This window comes from Phalangium opilio, unplaced genomic scaffold, assembly GCF_054372755.1.
Source record: "Phalangium opilio isolate 3A_F unplaced genomic scaffold, DU_Popi_V2 ptg000194l_1, whole genome shotgun sequence".
NCBI lineage: Eukaryota > Metazoa > Arthropoda > Arachnida > Opiliones > Phalangiidae > Phalangium > Phalangium opilio.
This window is the reverse complement of record NW_028324212.1, coordinates 2,184,716-2,202,655: the sequence shown is the minus strand read 5'-3', so window position 1 is coordinate 2,202,655 and position 17,940 is coordinate 2,184,716. Positions and strand designations below refer to the sequence as shown.

At 35.1% G+C, this 17,940-nt stretch overlaps 2 protein-coding genes across 2 annotated transcripts; both read left to right on the top strand.

The window, feature by feature from the left end:
* LOC149622675 (uncharacterized) lies at positions 1–1,888 on the top strand. The gene is made up of 7 exons (XM_089853538.1): positions 1–118; positions 208–361; positions 437–732; positions 795–980; positions 1,041–1,103; positions 1,161–1,424; positions 1,482–1,888. The coding sequence occupies exons 3-7, from the start codon at positions 680–682 to the stop codon at positions 1,756–1,758; spliced, it is 843 nt and encodes a 280-aa protein (XP_089709664.1). The 5' UTR covers positions 1–118; positions 208–361; positions 437–679; the 3' UTR covers positions 1,759–1,888.
* Positions 1,889–1,933: 45 nt separating this feature from the next.
* On the top strand, positions 1,934–2,492 carry LOC149622674 (uncharacterized). Its single transcript, XM_089853592.1, has 3 exons — positions 1,934–2,035; positions 2,097–2,153; positions 2,213–2,492. Exons 1-3 carry the CDS (start codon positions 1,983–1,985, stop codon positions 2,457–2,459), a joined length of 357 nt encoding a protein of 118 aa, XP_089709718.1. The 5' UTR covers positions 1,934–1,982; the 3' UTR covers positions 2,460–2,492.
* Positions 2,493–17,940: the final 15,448 nt, after the last annotated feature.

Here is a 17,940-nt window from a genome sequence, read left to right as displayed (position 1 = left end):
CTCTTCACTGTCCCAGTATGAACACTCTTTTTCTTGACGTTGAGCTTTGTAACAAAACTGGTTACAATTGATACAAAAAAAACTATTGTCCAGAATCGCGTAAGCGTTTTCAATATTGGTGATTAAAACTTTACCGTATTGTTTATAAATGGCTTTTTTAAATTTTTCACAATTATTGTTAACGCAGTTGAATTTCACCACCAATAGATGAGAAACTAGCAATATCGTCTTTTTCACAAAAAAGACAGTTTAGATCCTGACCACTCTGTAACTCAGTTTGGCCTGTGGTATTTAATTCCGAAAATTGTTTTTCATTCAAGTCTGTGAAAAGTAATAATATCTTATAAGAAACACGCACGTTGTGAGGGCCTCTTTTAAAATTATACATTTATAATATGCACCCTTCTTAAAACGACTGATAAATATTTTTCGATAGGGACGCTCATTAATATGGACCCTTCTTTAAAATCGTTAATACATAAAAAACCAACAGTTAAATATTTTTTCAAAGAAAACTAGGGATGACCTCGACGCTCATTACAAATTCCTAACTAGACTTCTTAAGCTAACAACCTTGAAAATTTCATATATAAACTGAACGGATTTCAAAGTTTCACATCATAACGCAAAAAACTTTAAGTTTGAAAATATCTTCAAAGTCTAGAGTACTACTAGAAAAATGTGTCCAGCAAAATCTTTTGACTCAAACGCTGCTCAACCGGTTGAGGAATTGTAAGTTATTTTAGCTAGCAAGTTAAAATTATTTTTTAATACCAGATCTATTTTATATATAGCGCTCTACCCCAACTCTGGGATATCGATGATGAATTGGAAGTAGAACCAATCATCATCCACGAGGAGCATGATATCCCAGATGGCATGGAGGAGCAAATAAACGAATTAATCGCGAATTTTGATATGTTCGCCGAAGCGGACGACCCGGATGTGGTCTCTACCGAATCATCCTCGGATGAAGAAACGTAAGGTTTTAAATAAGTTTGAGGAATTGTAAGATACCTAACAAGAAATTTTTAAAACAGCGAAAGCGAAGAACTTTACAACGCAATGATTCAAGAATACCCATGCATGCAAATTGATTTAAAGTAAAGCAAAATAAATTATTATCTAAAAATTAATAAACTAATACATGATTTTTACAGTCTTAAATATCCCTATCCAACATTGTGTTCTTGTTGTTTTTCCACCGAATTTAATTCTCATGTCATTTTTCGTACTACTGAATCCCGCTATATTTTATACTTTTGCGCTAATTCTAACTGCCCTCTTTTCCAAACTATCATCTGCCTTACCTGGGATCAGTCTAATTTCTATCCAATTAACATTTTCCTAGATACGTTTTTCCTTTCTAAATATAAAGCATACCGGCTTCCCGAATACGAAAAAGATCTACAAATTGACTTAAAGTAAGTTGGAAATGAGTCTTATTGTATATAAAAAACAAATTTTAATCTATTTTATAGTTCTACCTACGATATTCCTACTCGCTGCCCTAATTGTTACTGCCGTTCTCCAAACCACTACACTATCAGGGAAACTGTCTGCGTTCCGGAACGACGTACAACTGTCTACAAGCTCTACTTCTGTCCTATTCGAGAGTGTCCTTTATATCAACATCTCATCTGCTTCTCCTATCATCAAAAATATTATCCTGTTCATATTTTAAATAATTCTCATTTCTGTTTTCTTATTGATCGTAGACGCTTACCTAAATTATTATCTCAAATTAATTCTCAATAAAAATATATATATTATAACGAAACTTGTCTCTTATCTTTTTATATTAAGCTTAAACACTCTATAAGAATCCCTCTCTCTTAAACAACCGTAGTGCCAAACATTGCTTAAAAAGTAGTTAACCTTGAGACAACGCCCAATAATAATTCTTTTGAAATAGTAGATATATCGGGGAAAACTTTATCATTTTCTTTTAACGCTTCATCCGAGAAAGTCTTTTAAAAAACATGGGTCTCCCAGAAGATAATCCTCAGCCGCAGTTACAGGAGATGGACTCTCTGTAAGCTAAAAGTTTACTAGTTGTTTTTAAGCTTCTAGTTTCTTAAGAGTGTTTTTTATAGAACCCAAGTACCGTTAGAAATTACAGCAGCTTTAGCGAGAGAAAGGGCATCTGCAGGGTAAGTGATATTTTTACCATTAAAAAGTATAGTTAAGTAAAAGTAGCTATGTATTTTAGAATCTTCGAAACTCATTCATACGCATTCGTACCGTGTTGCGTTTGTAAAGGAAGAGAGGTTTCTGAAATCGATAGAAATATTACAAAGGCTTTCTATTGTAGAACTCTATCCTGTCCCCGATATAATAAGATAGTGGGTATTTGCATCCCCGTTTTTATGTTTAATATTCATTACCCCTGTCGCGGCCATCCCGATGATTTTAATACGGCATTTATGGAAATGTTTGATTATCCTTTAAATGTTTAACTCTTTTTCTAAAAAAAAATATTAACTTTTTCCAAATATATACCATTTATTATTGTTGTATTTTAATTTTACATGTTTTTAAAAGATTTTTTAAAATTCAATTAAACAGTACGAAATCATTTGTTGAATGCTTAAAACACATTGAATATTTTGAGGATTACGTAAATTATTTTCGAAAGATTTTAACAGATCGGTTAAATTTAACGTGCTGCAAAATGCGTGTAAGGTAGTTTTATACTCGCGTTTAACATCCAATAGTTTTTTTTCAAAATCACCCAAAAGAATTCGAAAGGTGAGTAGCATATTTTTTATGAAAATTCTTTGATTAATAATAAAGTTAATATGGGTTGAAATAAACCCGTTCATGGGGTCTTGCATAATAAGCGTAAATACTTCGGGTTTAAATGTCACTGGAACGCTTTCGTCATATGTAAAAACAAGACCCAAATTCGTAATAGATATATAGATGTTTTGACAACGACAAAATTTAATTGACGATTTCTGCATACAGGCCGCGAATTCAGATTTACGTTTGTTCAAGATGTACCATATTTTATACGGTATTAAAATAAAGTTTCCACTTTCAACAATAACTGTTGGTTCTACGTCTCTTCCCCGCGGACAAACAGTTACCGTTACACCGCTTTTTGTTAAGTGTAAGTTCAAATCGCGAAACATAGCCATATTTTTATAAAAATAGTATTACTCACAACACATCACGGGTATTTTTATTCAGGAACGAGCAGTGCAGTTTCAAACATTTACTTTCGATTGACTTTCCTAACAAAAACTCGGGGTCTTTTTATAGTAAAATATCTCCACTTAAAAATTCCATAATATTACCCTTAAGCGATAGAAATTCTTATACCTGATAATTACGAGAAAATAAAAACCTTGGGAGAATTCACACGTGATTTTTGAAAGTATAATTTTAACCCTTCGACCTTTTTCCAAAAATATCATCCATTTTAAGATCGGAGCACCTTTCCCCCGAAAAATCCCTGTTTAAATTCCCACACTTTTTCGTTTTTTATAAAACCATTAAATACCAATTAAAGCTTTCCATCTGTGTAGGACGTGTATTGGAAAGCGTCTTTTAGCCTTCTACATAAACTCCACCCAAATCGAAGCAAAAAATACTTCTCGGTAATTACACCCAGGTGCATCGTATAAAAAAGCAATTATTTTTTTGATACAATGTAATTTAAAAAATATATTTGATAACCTAGGGGAATTCAGGTGTTCCAATCGTATATCTAATATCATTAAAAAGTATACCCGCAGCCAGATAAAAAAAGCAATTATTTTTGATACATTGTAATACAAAAAATATATTTTACAACCTAAAAGTATCATTAAGTATAATTAACGACTAGAATTCTCGGTAAATTACTTTTAAAAAATATATTTGATAACCTAGGGGTATCCAGGTGTTTGAAATCGTATATCTACCCATCATTAAAAAGTATACCCGCAGCCAGCAATTATTTTTGTTACATTGTATATACCTAGGGTATCATTAAGTATAATTAACGACGAGAATTCAAAATATATTTTATAATCAAGAGGTATCATTAAGTATCATTAACGACGAGAATTCAAAATATATTTTATAACCAAGAGGTATCATTAAGTATCATTAACGACGAGAATTCAAAATATATTTTTATAACCAAGAGGTATCGTATAATTATCCATGAGAATTCTAACTTTTAAAAATTTTATAGAGGCTATAATTATCTACGAGAATTCCTATCGTAATTATTACTGGGAAAAAAATATTTTTAACCGTATAATTAAGCGATCCCCGCGCGCGGGGACGCCGTGTGTCACCCCCCTCCCCCGGGGGCGGCAGGGGACGGTGTATATAAACTCTCGGGATTTTCGGATATTTCATTCGTTCTTCACTCGACGTTCGTTATGGCATCTTCATCTTCACTCGGTAAGCGAAAACTTAATATATCAGATGATGAGGAGGAAATGGATATTTTTGAGCAAATTAAAAACGTTAAAGAGGAAAATACTATCGAAAAAACCGGCATTGTCCCTCGATACGATATTAAACGAGGTTTAGCTAGTTACGTGACTTCATTACCAGCGTCGCGTGACGATTTTTATTTCGATATTCAAATATACAAGTACGAGGATATAAAAGATAGAGATAATAAAGATATTTGGCAATGCGATGGAAGAAGATTAAGATTTGTCGCGTCTAAAGATAGCGTCGAATGTAAACAAATTCGATCTATCGTGAACAAGATCGCCAAGCATATCATCGATAGTCCCGACAAGATCACGAAAAATTATTCGTTTTTTAACAAAAACGAATAATTAATCAATATGGAATCCCAATATCTATTACTCGTATATCTATTAACGTATCTATATATACTATATACCCAATATATCAATTACTACTACTATTTAATATAAAAAAAGAAGACACTATGTCTACGTTTGATGGGATGGATATGAGACTCGAAGTTAACAGATTATCAACGTTCAAGATATGGTCTGTCGAAGGTATTAGCGTGGATGACATGGCAGCTAGCGGTTTTTATTGCATTAGTCCTAAAACCGTTCGTTGTTTTTGTTGCCTTACCGCCTTGACTGGATGGAGAGCCGACAATCATCCATTGGCTGTTCATTGGCGCGAACAACCGTTATGTCTATTTCTTCGTGGGGACGGAAAGAGGTGTGGAAACGTCCCTATCATTGGTCGTAATTATTTAGAGGAAATGCATAGGAAGTTCTCGGGACCGGAAAATGATCGCAGCAGAGTTTGTAAACTATCACCTTACGCGGACATGCTACAAGCCAGACTCGAAAACGATTTAAAAGAAAAAGAAGAAAAACGAAAAAAAAATATATAAAACTCTAAACAATTTGATAAACTTACTCATTTAAAGATGAGTAGTTCGAGCGATTCCGAAAATGAAGAACCGCTAAATTTAAGTGTTAAAGCTAATCCTAAACAATTTTATACTTGCGAAAAAATATTAGATAAAAAATCTCGAAAATACAAATGTAATCAAGTAGAATGTAAAATTAAATTTAAAAATTTAGAACGTATTAAATTAACCGAAGTAAACGAAACGTTTGTTAGTATAATTAATTCCATACTCTTTGAATTATTACGCAACCAGCAAGGATATAATAGAGTTAGATTTTGTATTCGTTCGGATGAGTTGGATAGTCCGATAAATTTAAGGTTTATGAATATTAATGAATTAACGGCTGAAAGAGTAATAGGAGCTATAAGTCAAGTTGCGCAATCAAATCGAAATTTCCATTTACAAAGCTCTTTAGTTTTTGACGTTATTTTTTTACATTGCGACGTACCCGTTGGACGTCGATCAAAATCATTAAAAAATAGAAATATAGTAATTTTGGATACGTTTATAAAAACGAGTCCAAATTATATTTACATTGACAATACCGATAACTTATGTTTTGGAAGAGCTTTGGTGATAGGAATTTATTTGGCTGATAAGAGATTCGAAAAGAATACGAATGAAAAGTATCAAACAACGAACGAGTCAATTAATTATTTTAGAAAGATAAAAAAATGTAATCACCCCCTCCAAAAAGAAAAAGCGGAGCAATTATATAAAAACGCTAATATTTCTCCGGATACCGTTAATTTATTAGATATTCAAAATTTTCAAACTTACTTAAACGAATATCAAATTATTATATTCAGAGCTGATAATTTAGAAAAATATTTTGTCGGACCTTTCAAGGAAAAACAAATTTTTCTATTGTTAGTTAATGATCACGTGCATGTAGTTAAGGAATTGCATACAATGTTTGGCGGTATATCTTATTGTTCTAAATGTTTAAAAGTATTTCACGGAACTAATCAAAAGAATAATCACTTTTGCGAAACTCGAGTTAAAAGTAGTAGATGTAGAACTTTAAATGTATTCCACGAAGATAAACTAATTAAACCTGTTAAATGTCGAAAATGCCATCGTTATTTTAAAGGAGAAGAATGTTTGAATTTTCATATATCTAACGGAACGTGCGATAACTTTAAAAGGTGTTTAAAATGCGGACTAGAACTGAAAGAAAAACACTCTTGCTCGAAACCATGTAAAAACTGTTTACGCGTACACGAGAGGAACCGTTGTTACGTTATGCCTCTTTCGAGAACGTACGAAAAAACCAGATATTGTTATTTCGATACCGAATCAATCGTTAAAAATAACGAACACGTCCCTGTCTTACTCGTAAGCGCTATGCAAGAAAATGAAGGGAACAATTACGAGTACGAGATATTTCGGGGGTTCGACTGCGTCGATAAATTTCTAAATTATTTATTCCGGACGAAAGAAATGGTTTTCCAACATGCGACAAAACGGCTTAAAGCAACTAAACCGGTTTTTGAAAATATTACGTTGTTAGCCCATAACAGTAAAGGGTTCGATTCGTTCTTTATTCTTCGTGGGTTATTAAAATTGAACATCATACCGGATATTGTTTTTGACGGAAGCAAAATGTTGGCCATTTTTTTGAAAAATCAAAAAATGAAATTTATCGACTCTTTCAATTTCGTCTCGCAACCATTAAGATCGTTCCCCGCGACGTTTTCTTTGGGCGAAAATAGAAAAGAATTTTTCCCTTACATATTCCACACCGAAGAAACTTTGGATTATGTCGGTCCACTACCGCCGAAAGAGTATTTTCAACCGGAACATATGAAAGAAAAAGATTATAAAGATTTTCTCGAATGGTACGCTACGAAATCGAGACAATCGGTCTATAATTTACGCGAAGAACTGGAATATTATACTATCATGGATGTTAAGGTTTTACAACAGGGTATGGATAAATTTAGACAATTGTTCGAGAAGGAAACTGGTTTCGATGTTTTAAATATGAACGCTTTAACCATAGCGGGGGCCTGCACGAATATTTTCCTTCATAAATACTTGGAAGAATTTACGCTCGGAGTAGTACCGTGTAACGGCTACAGGAATAACTACAATCAAAGCAAATCTGCTTTAAAATGGTTGGCGTGGGAAGAAAAAGAACGCGGAATAAGAATTCAATCGGTTCTCTCGTTGGAAGGGGAAAAGAAGATTGGACGATACCCGGTAGATGGTTATTCTTCTCAACCCGAAATAATATTTCAATTTGATTTTATTCACGGATGTCCGAAACATACGAAAGGAGGCGAATGGAATCCGTTATTGCAAGATACGTTTAAAAATTTATACGAGAGAACTCTGGATCGAGATGATGATATCATGTGTAACGCACCGAACGCTGAATATGTTAGAATATGGAGTTGCGAGTTTGACGAAATGTTGAAAAACAGAATCGAGGTAAGAAAGTTTTGCGATTCGTTACACTTTCGAGATCCGATAGGACCAAGATCGGCATTATACGGTGGTCGTACTGAATGCTTCAGGCTGTATCATAAAACCAAACCAAACGAAAAAATTCTATATTACGATGTTTGTAGTTTGTACCCCTTTGTATGTAAAAACAGAGACTATCCTAAAAATCACCCGGAGATTATTACGAGAGATTTTTCATTCGATTTGAATCATTACTTTGGGGTAATGTCTTGTAAAATATTAGCTCCGAAAGACGCTTACATACCGGCATTACCAATTCGAACCAGAAAAAAACTATTTTTCGCTTTGTGTCGTACTTGCGTGGAAAACGATATACAAACAGCCTGCGCGCATAACGACTCCGAGCGAGCTTTCGAAGGGATTTGGCCCACCCCAGAAATATACATGGCGGTCGAAACCGGTTACGTTATATTGGAAATCTTCGAGGTTCACCATTACCCCGAAAGGTACACCTATATCAAGGATAAAGATCCTGGTTTTTTCGGCAGTTACATTAATACATTTTTGAAACTAAAAATCCAAAACTCTGGCTGGCCTCGCAACGTTACCACCGACGAGGAAAAAACGGAATATTTAAGACTAATTAAAGAACGAGAAGATATCGAGATTAGACCCGAAGATGTAACAAACAATTCAGCTCTACGCGCGTTGGCGAAATTAGCTTTAAACTCGTTATGGGGTCGACATTGTTTAAACAACGATAAACCAAAATCGGTTTTCGTCAAGGATTATCAAGATTTCATTAAAATTATAATGGATCCGACATTGGAATTAACGGATATGCGGCCAATTAACGACGATGACGTTTGTTTAATGACCTACAAATTCAAAAAAGATTTTTGCCCGACATATTACAAAGGATCGGCAGTGTTGGGGAGTTTCGTTAGTTCGTACGGTCGGATCGAATTATTTCGAACTCTGAATAAATTAAAAGAAAGGGTTTTGTACTGCGATACGGATAGTATTATATTTATTCACAAAGAAAGTGACGAATTTCTTCCACCCGTCGGACAATTTATGGGTGATTGGACCGACGAAGTTCCAAATGGGTATATATCGGAATTCGTTACTTCGGGTCCGAAATCGTACAGTTACAAAACAAATACCGGGCATTGCGTTACGAAAATGAAAGGAATTTCGTTAAACAGGAAAAACGAACAGATAATTAACTTTGATTCGATCAAATCGGCTTTAGACACTCCGGGAACTAGTTACACTTTGGAAATCCCCTTTAACGTTGTGCGTGACAAAGCTCGCGCGAAACTACTTTTAGGAAATCTGAAAAAAAGTTTCGGCGTGACTTTTAATAAGAGAATAATCGCGGACAATTTTTTAACATATCCGTTTGGATACTCGTTAAAGCAAGATGCATCGTGAAAGTCTACGTTTAAAATCATTTAACGGTCATTGGACTTCCAATTCGTCGGAGTTGGAAGTTATCCCCGCGGAACTAGCAGCGTCGGGTCTCTTTTACTTGAACGACGGTTTAAAAACCATGTGTTTCAGCTGTCATAACTTATTCGATTGGGGAGGATCGAATGAGACTAATCCTCACGAAGTGCATCAAAAACAAGCTCCATTTTGTAATTATATTCTCGGACTCGATATTACTAACGTGAGTCTGGCTGATGAAGAAGGGGAAAAGAGACGATTAAAGGAAGAAATCGTGGAATATTTTGACGAATCCATTAAAACGTTTACGTCTAGTTTCGTCGATTTAATTCTCGAATCGTCGATAGATGCTTTCAACACGGAATTTCAACTCTAAAAGAAAAAAAGTGACTTTCGACGATATCCCCGTGGTTTTTATTATTCCGTACGAAGATCGCGTTAATTGGAGAGAAATAAACAAACTCCAATTTCAAAAACGGATTGACGATTTTAATAAACTTTTTGAGAAATGTTTGATGCTTGTAGAATAAAATTCCAAGCCCCCATGCAAATTTTACTGGCCGGTAGTACTATGGCTGGTAAAACGACGTGGATATTTAACCTTTTGAAACACGCCCATTGTTTGATCGAACCACCTCCGGATAGCATAGTGTACTGTTATAAAGAATATCAACCAAAATTTGACATTGCGAAAAAAGAAATTAAAAACATTGAATTTTTGGAAGGACTCCCCCCAGATGATTCTTCCTTTTGGGACGAAAGTATTAATAATTTTCTAATAATAGATGATCTGGCATTCTCTTGTTATAATAGTTCCCATATCGCTAATATATTTTGCGTCGGCTCTCATCATAAAAATTTATCCGTCGCTCTTTTAACTCAAAATCTTTTTGGTCAAGGTAAAGAGAGTCGAACCATTAGTCTTAACTCTTCGTACATAATTGTTTTTAAAAATCCGCGAGACGGGTCTCAAATAACTTACTTGAGCAGACAAATATTTCCGAATAATAAAAACCTCGTAACTAGAGCGTATGATTTTGTTACCAAGGGTACTCCCTATTCTTACTTGTGTATCGATTTAAAACAAAACATTCACGATGATTTGCGTTTAAGAACAAATATTTTTCCGCATGAAGGAAATATGATTATTGTATGTGATGACAAATAAAATTTTGTATATAAAACTATTTATCGTTTCCGTATGTCTTTTATTTCGCGTTGGAACGTTCGAGGAGTTGGAATGGTTAAGAGAAAGCGTAAATCGAGTTTGTTAAAAAAAGTATTAAAAAGAAATTTTAAACGAAAAATTCGAAAGAGAGGACGTCATCCGCTACATAGACATTTACCATTTTTTCGTGGATTGGTACGCGCCAGTCAAAGTGGCGGAGGAAAATTAACCAAGGTACTGAAAAAAGCCAAGCAAAGTCAAATCAAAGCCGTTCACAACACGTTTTATAATTTGTTAAAGGGAAATATTCCTTTACCCGAAAAGGATAGAATTTATATTAAAAAACATCGAGTATATATAAGAAAAATCGCTAATAAAAGAGGTCTGGCTAAAAACAAACGGAAACTTCTTATAAAACAGGCGGGAGGATTTTTACCCGGGTTAATAGCTGCTTTGGTACCGACCTTGATATCTACCATCACTTCATTAGCGAGATGAAACGAATGGTATTACTACCCGAATCCGCTGTTTTATCAGGAGCTGAAAAAGAAGCGACAGAGTTGGATCGTGAAATGAGTCGGATTTTAAAACAAAACACCTCTTCGGAGGATAAACTTCGACATTATTTATTAACTTTACAAAAGTATTTGACTATGAAGAGCCTGATAGAACCTCCTAACGTCAACGTTGCAAATATTCCACCAGTTTTCCAAGTTCAACAACAACAACAACCCGTTCAACCACCGCAATTTCTAACACCTAATCCGTTTTCAGTATTGCAACAGCCGCCTTCGCAACAACAATCACCTCAAGGGACCCCCCTGGCTCTCTCAAGGTCAACGCCGAGGTCACCCTCGAGGGTGCCCTCGACGATTAAGAAGTCATTCCCACGGCCTAAACTCACGTCGACTCCGAAATCGAAAAGACATCGACGATATACCAGAGGTATACCGGAGGAGGAGGGTGATGATGGTGATGATGGTGACGGTCATCCTTATCGCCCGAGACGTCTCCTTACGGGTATGAAATTGCGAAAAGTCAAAACACCGATAAAATGGTCTAAATGAATATGTACCAATTTTTTTAAAATAAAAAAATATTTTATTCATTTTTTCTCTTGATTCAATAAATGTATACACATATTTAACATAATAATCACGTCGTTGTAAGGTTTATCTTTCACGTCGTACAATTCTCGTATTATTTCATTAAAAGAAAATCCGTGACACAAACTTGTTAAAACAAAAATAACGTGTCCCCCGCATGTAAATGAACTGTTCGGCTGTATTTGACAATTATTGTAATACCAATTGGAAGCGTAGCTTGATAGATTAAAACCGTAATAACTAGGGTCTTTACCGTACGAGCAAAAGAAATAACCGTTATCGTTAGTATCGATATAGACTCCTAACCAATGCAATCCTTCGTTTGAGGATGGTTCCGAATTGACTACGAAACAATAGGGTTTCCGTTCTGGTGGGTGGGGTAAAATATCTTTCGGGAACACTCCGATGAAGTAGGGTCTCGTTCGAGGATCTGTGCTTAAAAAAAGGTTTAATTCTTCCGTGTTCATTTAACAACTTTTTGTAATTCCGGCTCGTAGAATGATCCTTTTATTATTTCGTCGTTTTCGTCTTTTATTATGTAAGCAGTTGGAGTACGTAGTAGTACTTTATGTACGACAAAAATTTCAATCGTCCAATATCCAGTATATCCTTTACCAAAGGCGCCTTTGTCGGTCGTAATTCTCACCAAATCACCCTTGCGTAATTTTGGCTTGTTGCTTGTACGTTTCTTCTTGTAATATAATCGTTTCCATATTAAATGTTCGTTATTTATATTTACGTTTTTAGGAGCTATACCGATTGTTGAATGAACAGTAGCGTTATATCCATTTACAATTTTTTGTAAATGTTTCGTGTAATTATAATTCTTATTTCTCGTCATTAATCGAAACATTCGCGTTTTCAATGTTCTATTCCATCTTTCTATCATGGCGCATTTTAAATTACCGTAACTAGCATACCAATGGATATCCTTACTTTTAAGATAGGCTTGCACTTTTTTGTTTTTAAACTCGCTTCCTTCGTCGGAATTTAACCTCGAAGGTGTACGTTGCTTAAAGATTGTAGCGAGAGCTTTTATAATTTCTTTCGCCCCCTTTGTTTTTAACGGTAAAGCCCACGCGTATCTCGACAAGACGTCAATAACGGTTAGAATATAACGATATTTGTTATTGTATTTGGACAATTGGGGTAGATCGATTAAATCGCATTGGAAAACCTCGTTCATACTAGTGACGTAAGTTTGGTTTCTAGGATATATTTTTCTTCTGGGTTTATGTTTCGTATACGCGGGCTGGGAAATCAACCATTGTTCGATATCTTCCTTTGATACATTTGGTAGAGCTTTTTGTAATTTTCTCACCGAACCTAAACTCGCGGGATGTTGCGGATCGTAATATATATTTTCGATTTTACGCGCTATTCGTTTACTAACCATCTTTGAAGGTATTTGGGAAATAAAGAAAAAAACCATCTGTGAATAAGCTTTTTATTTATCAAACGTAATTGTAAAAAACATCTCTTTTCAATTCCGTTACATTGTCGGTAATAATAAGAAATAATTGATCCAAATTTTCGTTCTTCTCTCCAAATCGTTTTTCAAATTCATTCTTCAGGTTCGTCTTATTTAACATCGATATCGCTTGTAGGATATTCAAGTCCGTATTCGAATTTGAGGTGCAGGATACGTGGTGCTCTATTTCGCCTTGGCAATTAAGATTACCGCAGCAGTTGGTGTTTTCCAGTAAACTTTCGGTAATGTCTCGCAAAATCATTGTTCTGAATAATTCCTTGGTATTGGCTTTTATTTCCAATTGCCGATCCAATTCCGGTTTTATTTGTTTCAATCGATTCCACGTGGTTTTATTTAAACAAAATCCTTTACAAGTAGCCATCCATAGTAAATCGTAACGATGAATATTCGAATTTTCGCATACGTATTGTCGAATGTCGATATACTTTGTTCCGGTTCCGGATACGTAACCTTCAACTTGAAAATTTTCCGGTAGGGTACTGTGGAAGCGAGGTAAGACGTCTTGGAAAAACAAGTTTATATAATCCACAAGCAACCATAAGTTTTGATATACTTTGTTACTAATAGTAACCATATATTCCGTTCTCGCATTATCGGAAATGGAAATAATTAGATCATCGCCAGCTTCGGCTATCTCGATAGTTTGTTTATCGGAGAGATTGTACTGTTGTTGTTTCATGATTTTCACGCGATCATTTGACGCTAATTCGTTGGAGACGTTTAATTTTATATTTCTTTCAACACCTTTTTAATTTCCTTAAAATCCCAACAATTACCGACAATAGTTACGTGTCTTTTGTTATTTCTAACTGTTACGAGAAGATTATTATCTTTTCGAGTTGGTAAATAAACGTACTCGTCCATACTCTCACTCTAGTTTGTACAAAACGTTACGATCCCTCGTTATTAATAACTCGTTTTCAAACTCGGCGTATACTATAGCTGTTACCGCAAACGCGAGTGGTCTTTTAAAACGTATAGTTAACCTTAAACTACCGTGTTTTTCTAAAGAACAATGCTCGGCACTAGCCTGCTCTTCCGGAGTAAAGTCAACAGCGTATAGAGTATTACCTCTAGGATAATCAAAAAGACTAATGTAGTTTCCTTTATTTTTCCCATACATATCTAGAGCCGTAAATAAGGTAGCGTATTCCCTACAGTAATGATCCTGAGTAAAATCCGGTGTGAAAGGTTGATCTGGATAATTTTTATTCCCTACCGTAACTGATAAAAAGTTCAAATCTAGGTGTTCGAAATAAAATGGATTTTGAGATAAATTCTCATTGAAGGCTGATGTTTTAACGAATCCGATAATCATTCGATTAGGAATTCTACCCAAAAATAAGTTTTCTTTAATCGTGTCACTGTTCCCGGTTTCGATACTAAAATACTTTGCCACAGTTTGATTAATGGGATACACACACGGTGTTTTTTCCAAAACCATAGCATGCGCTAACATAATTTCAGTGTTTGGTTTTATTTTCCGTACAAATAAAGAAGCTGATTTAATAACGATTTTATAATTATTAATTGGATCAGGAGGAGGAGCATTCCCTTGGGGCGGAGCAGCAGGAGGAGGAGGTTGGAAAATTATTGGAAAAGTATCCGCTGATCTAATAAATTTAAACTTTATATCAACGTTGTTCAATAAGAACTTGTTCATCTTACATACATCAACGTGTAATCTCCCTATCATTTCAAATATTTTAGATGCTCCGGTTCTAGTTCTTCTAGATTTCATTCCGTTATTATCGGCATGGTGTGAATCGGTATTTGTTAGTTTTGAATCTTTGTAAAACATTTCTAACGCCAATTGCGTGTCTTTAGCTTCTTTCCCATAATTTAACATTGTTTCGAAATAAGCGATATATGGGGCCAAATTATTCACGACTTGAACCTGAGTATCGTTAAACATAACTTCTATTTGATCAAATAAACTCCATAAGGTTAAATTAGCCGGGCCGAGTTTATCGCTTCCCGCGATAGCTTTCCATTTATTATCAGTTGTATCAAATCCTAATATTTGAGCCTTAACGTACAGTTTAATTTTTGAAGTGTCTATATAACTATCAGGAGTTCCTGGAATAAAAAATTCCAATGGACCACCATCCGTTATAGCATTAACAGTTTGTAGTTGTATATCGTTACTGGCCACAATATTCAAATTAGAGACGGGTTTAGCGAACAAATCTAATTCCGACATCATTCCTTCCATTTTTGTATAACTTTATTTGTCAATGTTTAAGCGTAAACTAATTATTACTCGCGTATATTCTCTACTTTTATACCCCCCCTTTGATTTTTATCGAGTCTTCTTTAAGCTAAAAAATCAGACTTCTTCCTTATTCTTTTCACTTTTCTCTTTCCTAGCTTACTGGCTCTTTTTCTTCTTTTACGCCTTCCACTCCCAAATTGCGCTTCCCCTATTTTATCACCCGCTTTATGTAATAAATTAGACCCCGCAATTTTAATATTCTTTTTGAAAGAGCTTTTAGGATCTGCTCCCGTTGATATATCACCAAACCATCTACTTCCGACACCTATCGCTTCTCGTCCAACAGCTTTTGCTGCTGGTTTGAGTATGGGGGTTATGAACCGAACTAAACTCTTAAATATCGATCCTAATCCATTTCCTCTTTGAAATACTGGCCCAACAAACGCCTCGCCCGATTGTTGTAAATAATAATTATAATATCTATTCCGTACAGACATTATTAGTGATTACGAATCCTTCTAAAATGTAAAGTCGTAACAGTTTTTCCGAGTTTGAATGGAATTTTCGTTCCCGAATCTGTCTTTATATCAATCTCAACTAAATTAAAATTGGGTGTACGTACTGGATAATAATTAATTGGATTGAATGTTAACACGTGAGGTTTATTATCTCGACTGTTTTCAGGTCTTGGAATTGTACGTAAAAGCCCACCCCAAGAGTCACCTATTACCTGGGGGTATATGAGACTCGTATAAATGAATAAGGTTTGTACACCTCTATTTATATCTCCGAGATGTTTACTTTCCGTATTGTTCCTCAACGGAGTGTCTACTTGACTCTTATCAAATCCTAACATGTAACCTAATCCGGGATTATCTTTTGGAAATGTAATTGAAAAATAATCCATATATTTAGCCTCATTTTTGGTTATTATATTCCATGGGGTATTCTCCTTAACAATACCAACCCCGCATTTGATTGTTACTGTTCCTGTTTTATTATACACAAAATCGAAATATTTTCGTTTCGATTCGGGTAAAACCATTTTCATTGCTTCGACCACAGTATCTATACTTTCATACGTTCCGTGAGGTATCGTATAAGATTTCGTTTCGATTGATGCTTTATTAACATCTTTATCAACGTCAACGGGTCTATTTCGATCCCTTGAAACAAATTGCTTGACTTGGAATTTACCCAAATTTCTGGTATCTAATTGATCCCGCGCAATGTCTAAAGGATTACTAGCTATATATGTTTCCCGAAAAATCCATCGATCCCAATCTAATTCCGCTATTCCAAGTACTTTTCCATATTCTTTAGGAAACTTGATAGCCGTTTGTTTGTCTCCGTTAATTTTAATTTTCATAAATGTCATTCCCTCTTTCGTCATTATTTCAAAATTTATATCATCCCTAGCGTTTGTTGTTATTGATTGTTTAAACGTTTCGAATAATTTTTGGTAAATACTAGTAGGTTCGTCTTTCGCTCCCTTAACTATATTTCCCAAATTACCACAACCGCCTTCCCCAATTTCATACTCATAATCAAGATCCACCGATCTAACGACAAATTCATCAAAACAATCAGTTATGTTGTCCCACTTTGAAGGCATATTTATTTCCGACAAACCAACCTCCCAATTTCCATCCGATAAATTATACGTTGTAGGTAGTTCCGTCCTATAACTTGTTTTAGTATTTTCAGGATATAATTGCATGGAGGCATTACTTGGTAAAGTAATGTAAAAGGAATCGTAAGCGGGTGCTAACATTGCCATGTTTACTTGTCGAGTTATTCTTTGCTAATGACGTATTCATCAATTTACTAATTGCTTTTATTAATATTTTTGATTGACAGGTGTGATAATACAAATTCTGAGCGCATATGCAAATTTTGATCATTTCAGGCATGGTTAAAAGTGGGATTTCTGAATTATGCAAATTTGGATCATTTTCGGCTAATTTGCATGCCTAAAAGTGTGGTAACTTACTACTCTTGTGCCCAAAATACGATATGTAGTTCCCCTGGTCTAAATAAGAACTGGTCTCTCAAATCTATCCTCGATACCCAGAGTTTCATTGCCATTTCGTACAACTGCATATCCAAAGTTAAAACCGTGACAGCTTCTGGTCCTACGACAGCCTGGTTGACTTTTTGTGCCATTAGTATTCCTTGCATAAACGTGGAATAATCGGTTGGTGAAGTTGTGAGGAGTGGCGCAAGGAGTGCTACGTTACATTCTTGTCTTGGCTGAGTTATTAAAGAGTTAAATGCTGCCCATGTTCCGGCTTTTCCTTCTTCATCTTTAATAGTACATCCTAAAAGCCATGCTAGGTCTTCAAGCGAGATGACTGTCGGTTGCGCCTCGTCTTTAAGAGGCTTAAGAGGAAATTTTTCTGGAGTTGTCACATCGGGTTTCTTTGAGATTTCGGTGGGTTGAAAATGCGGGATATAACCCTTGTCTCGAGTCAGTTTTATTTTTGGTGTAATAGGAGGTTTGTCGGTCGCTTTTGCTTGAAATACCGCTAATGCTGTTCCATGGAAAGAGTCTTGACCAGACGGAGAAGAAATCAAGAAATCAATGTTGTCCATAGCGAACCAAACAAAATTGTCCTTTACTAGCCAATTCGGCATGCATACTCCCCCAAATTTCGACATTTCTTCCCTCACTGCATAACAAATATCATTTTCAAGGGCGAGCAGTTTTTCATAACTAATGGACAACCCAAGTTGGTGAAG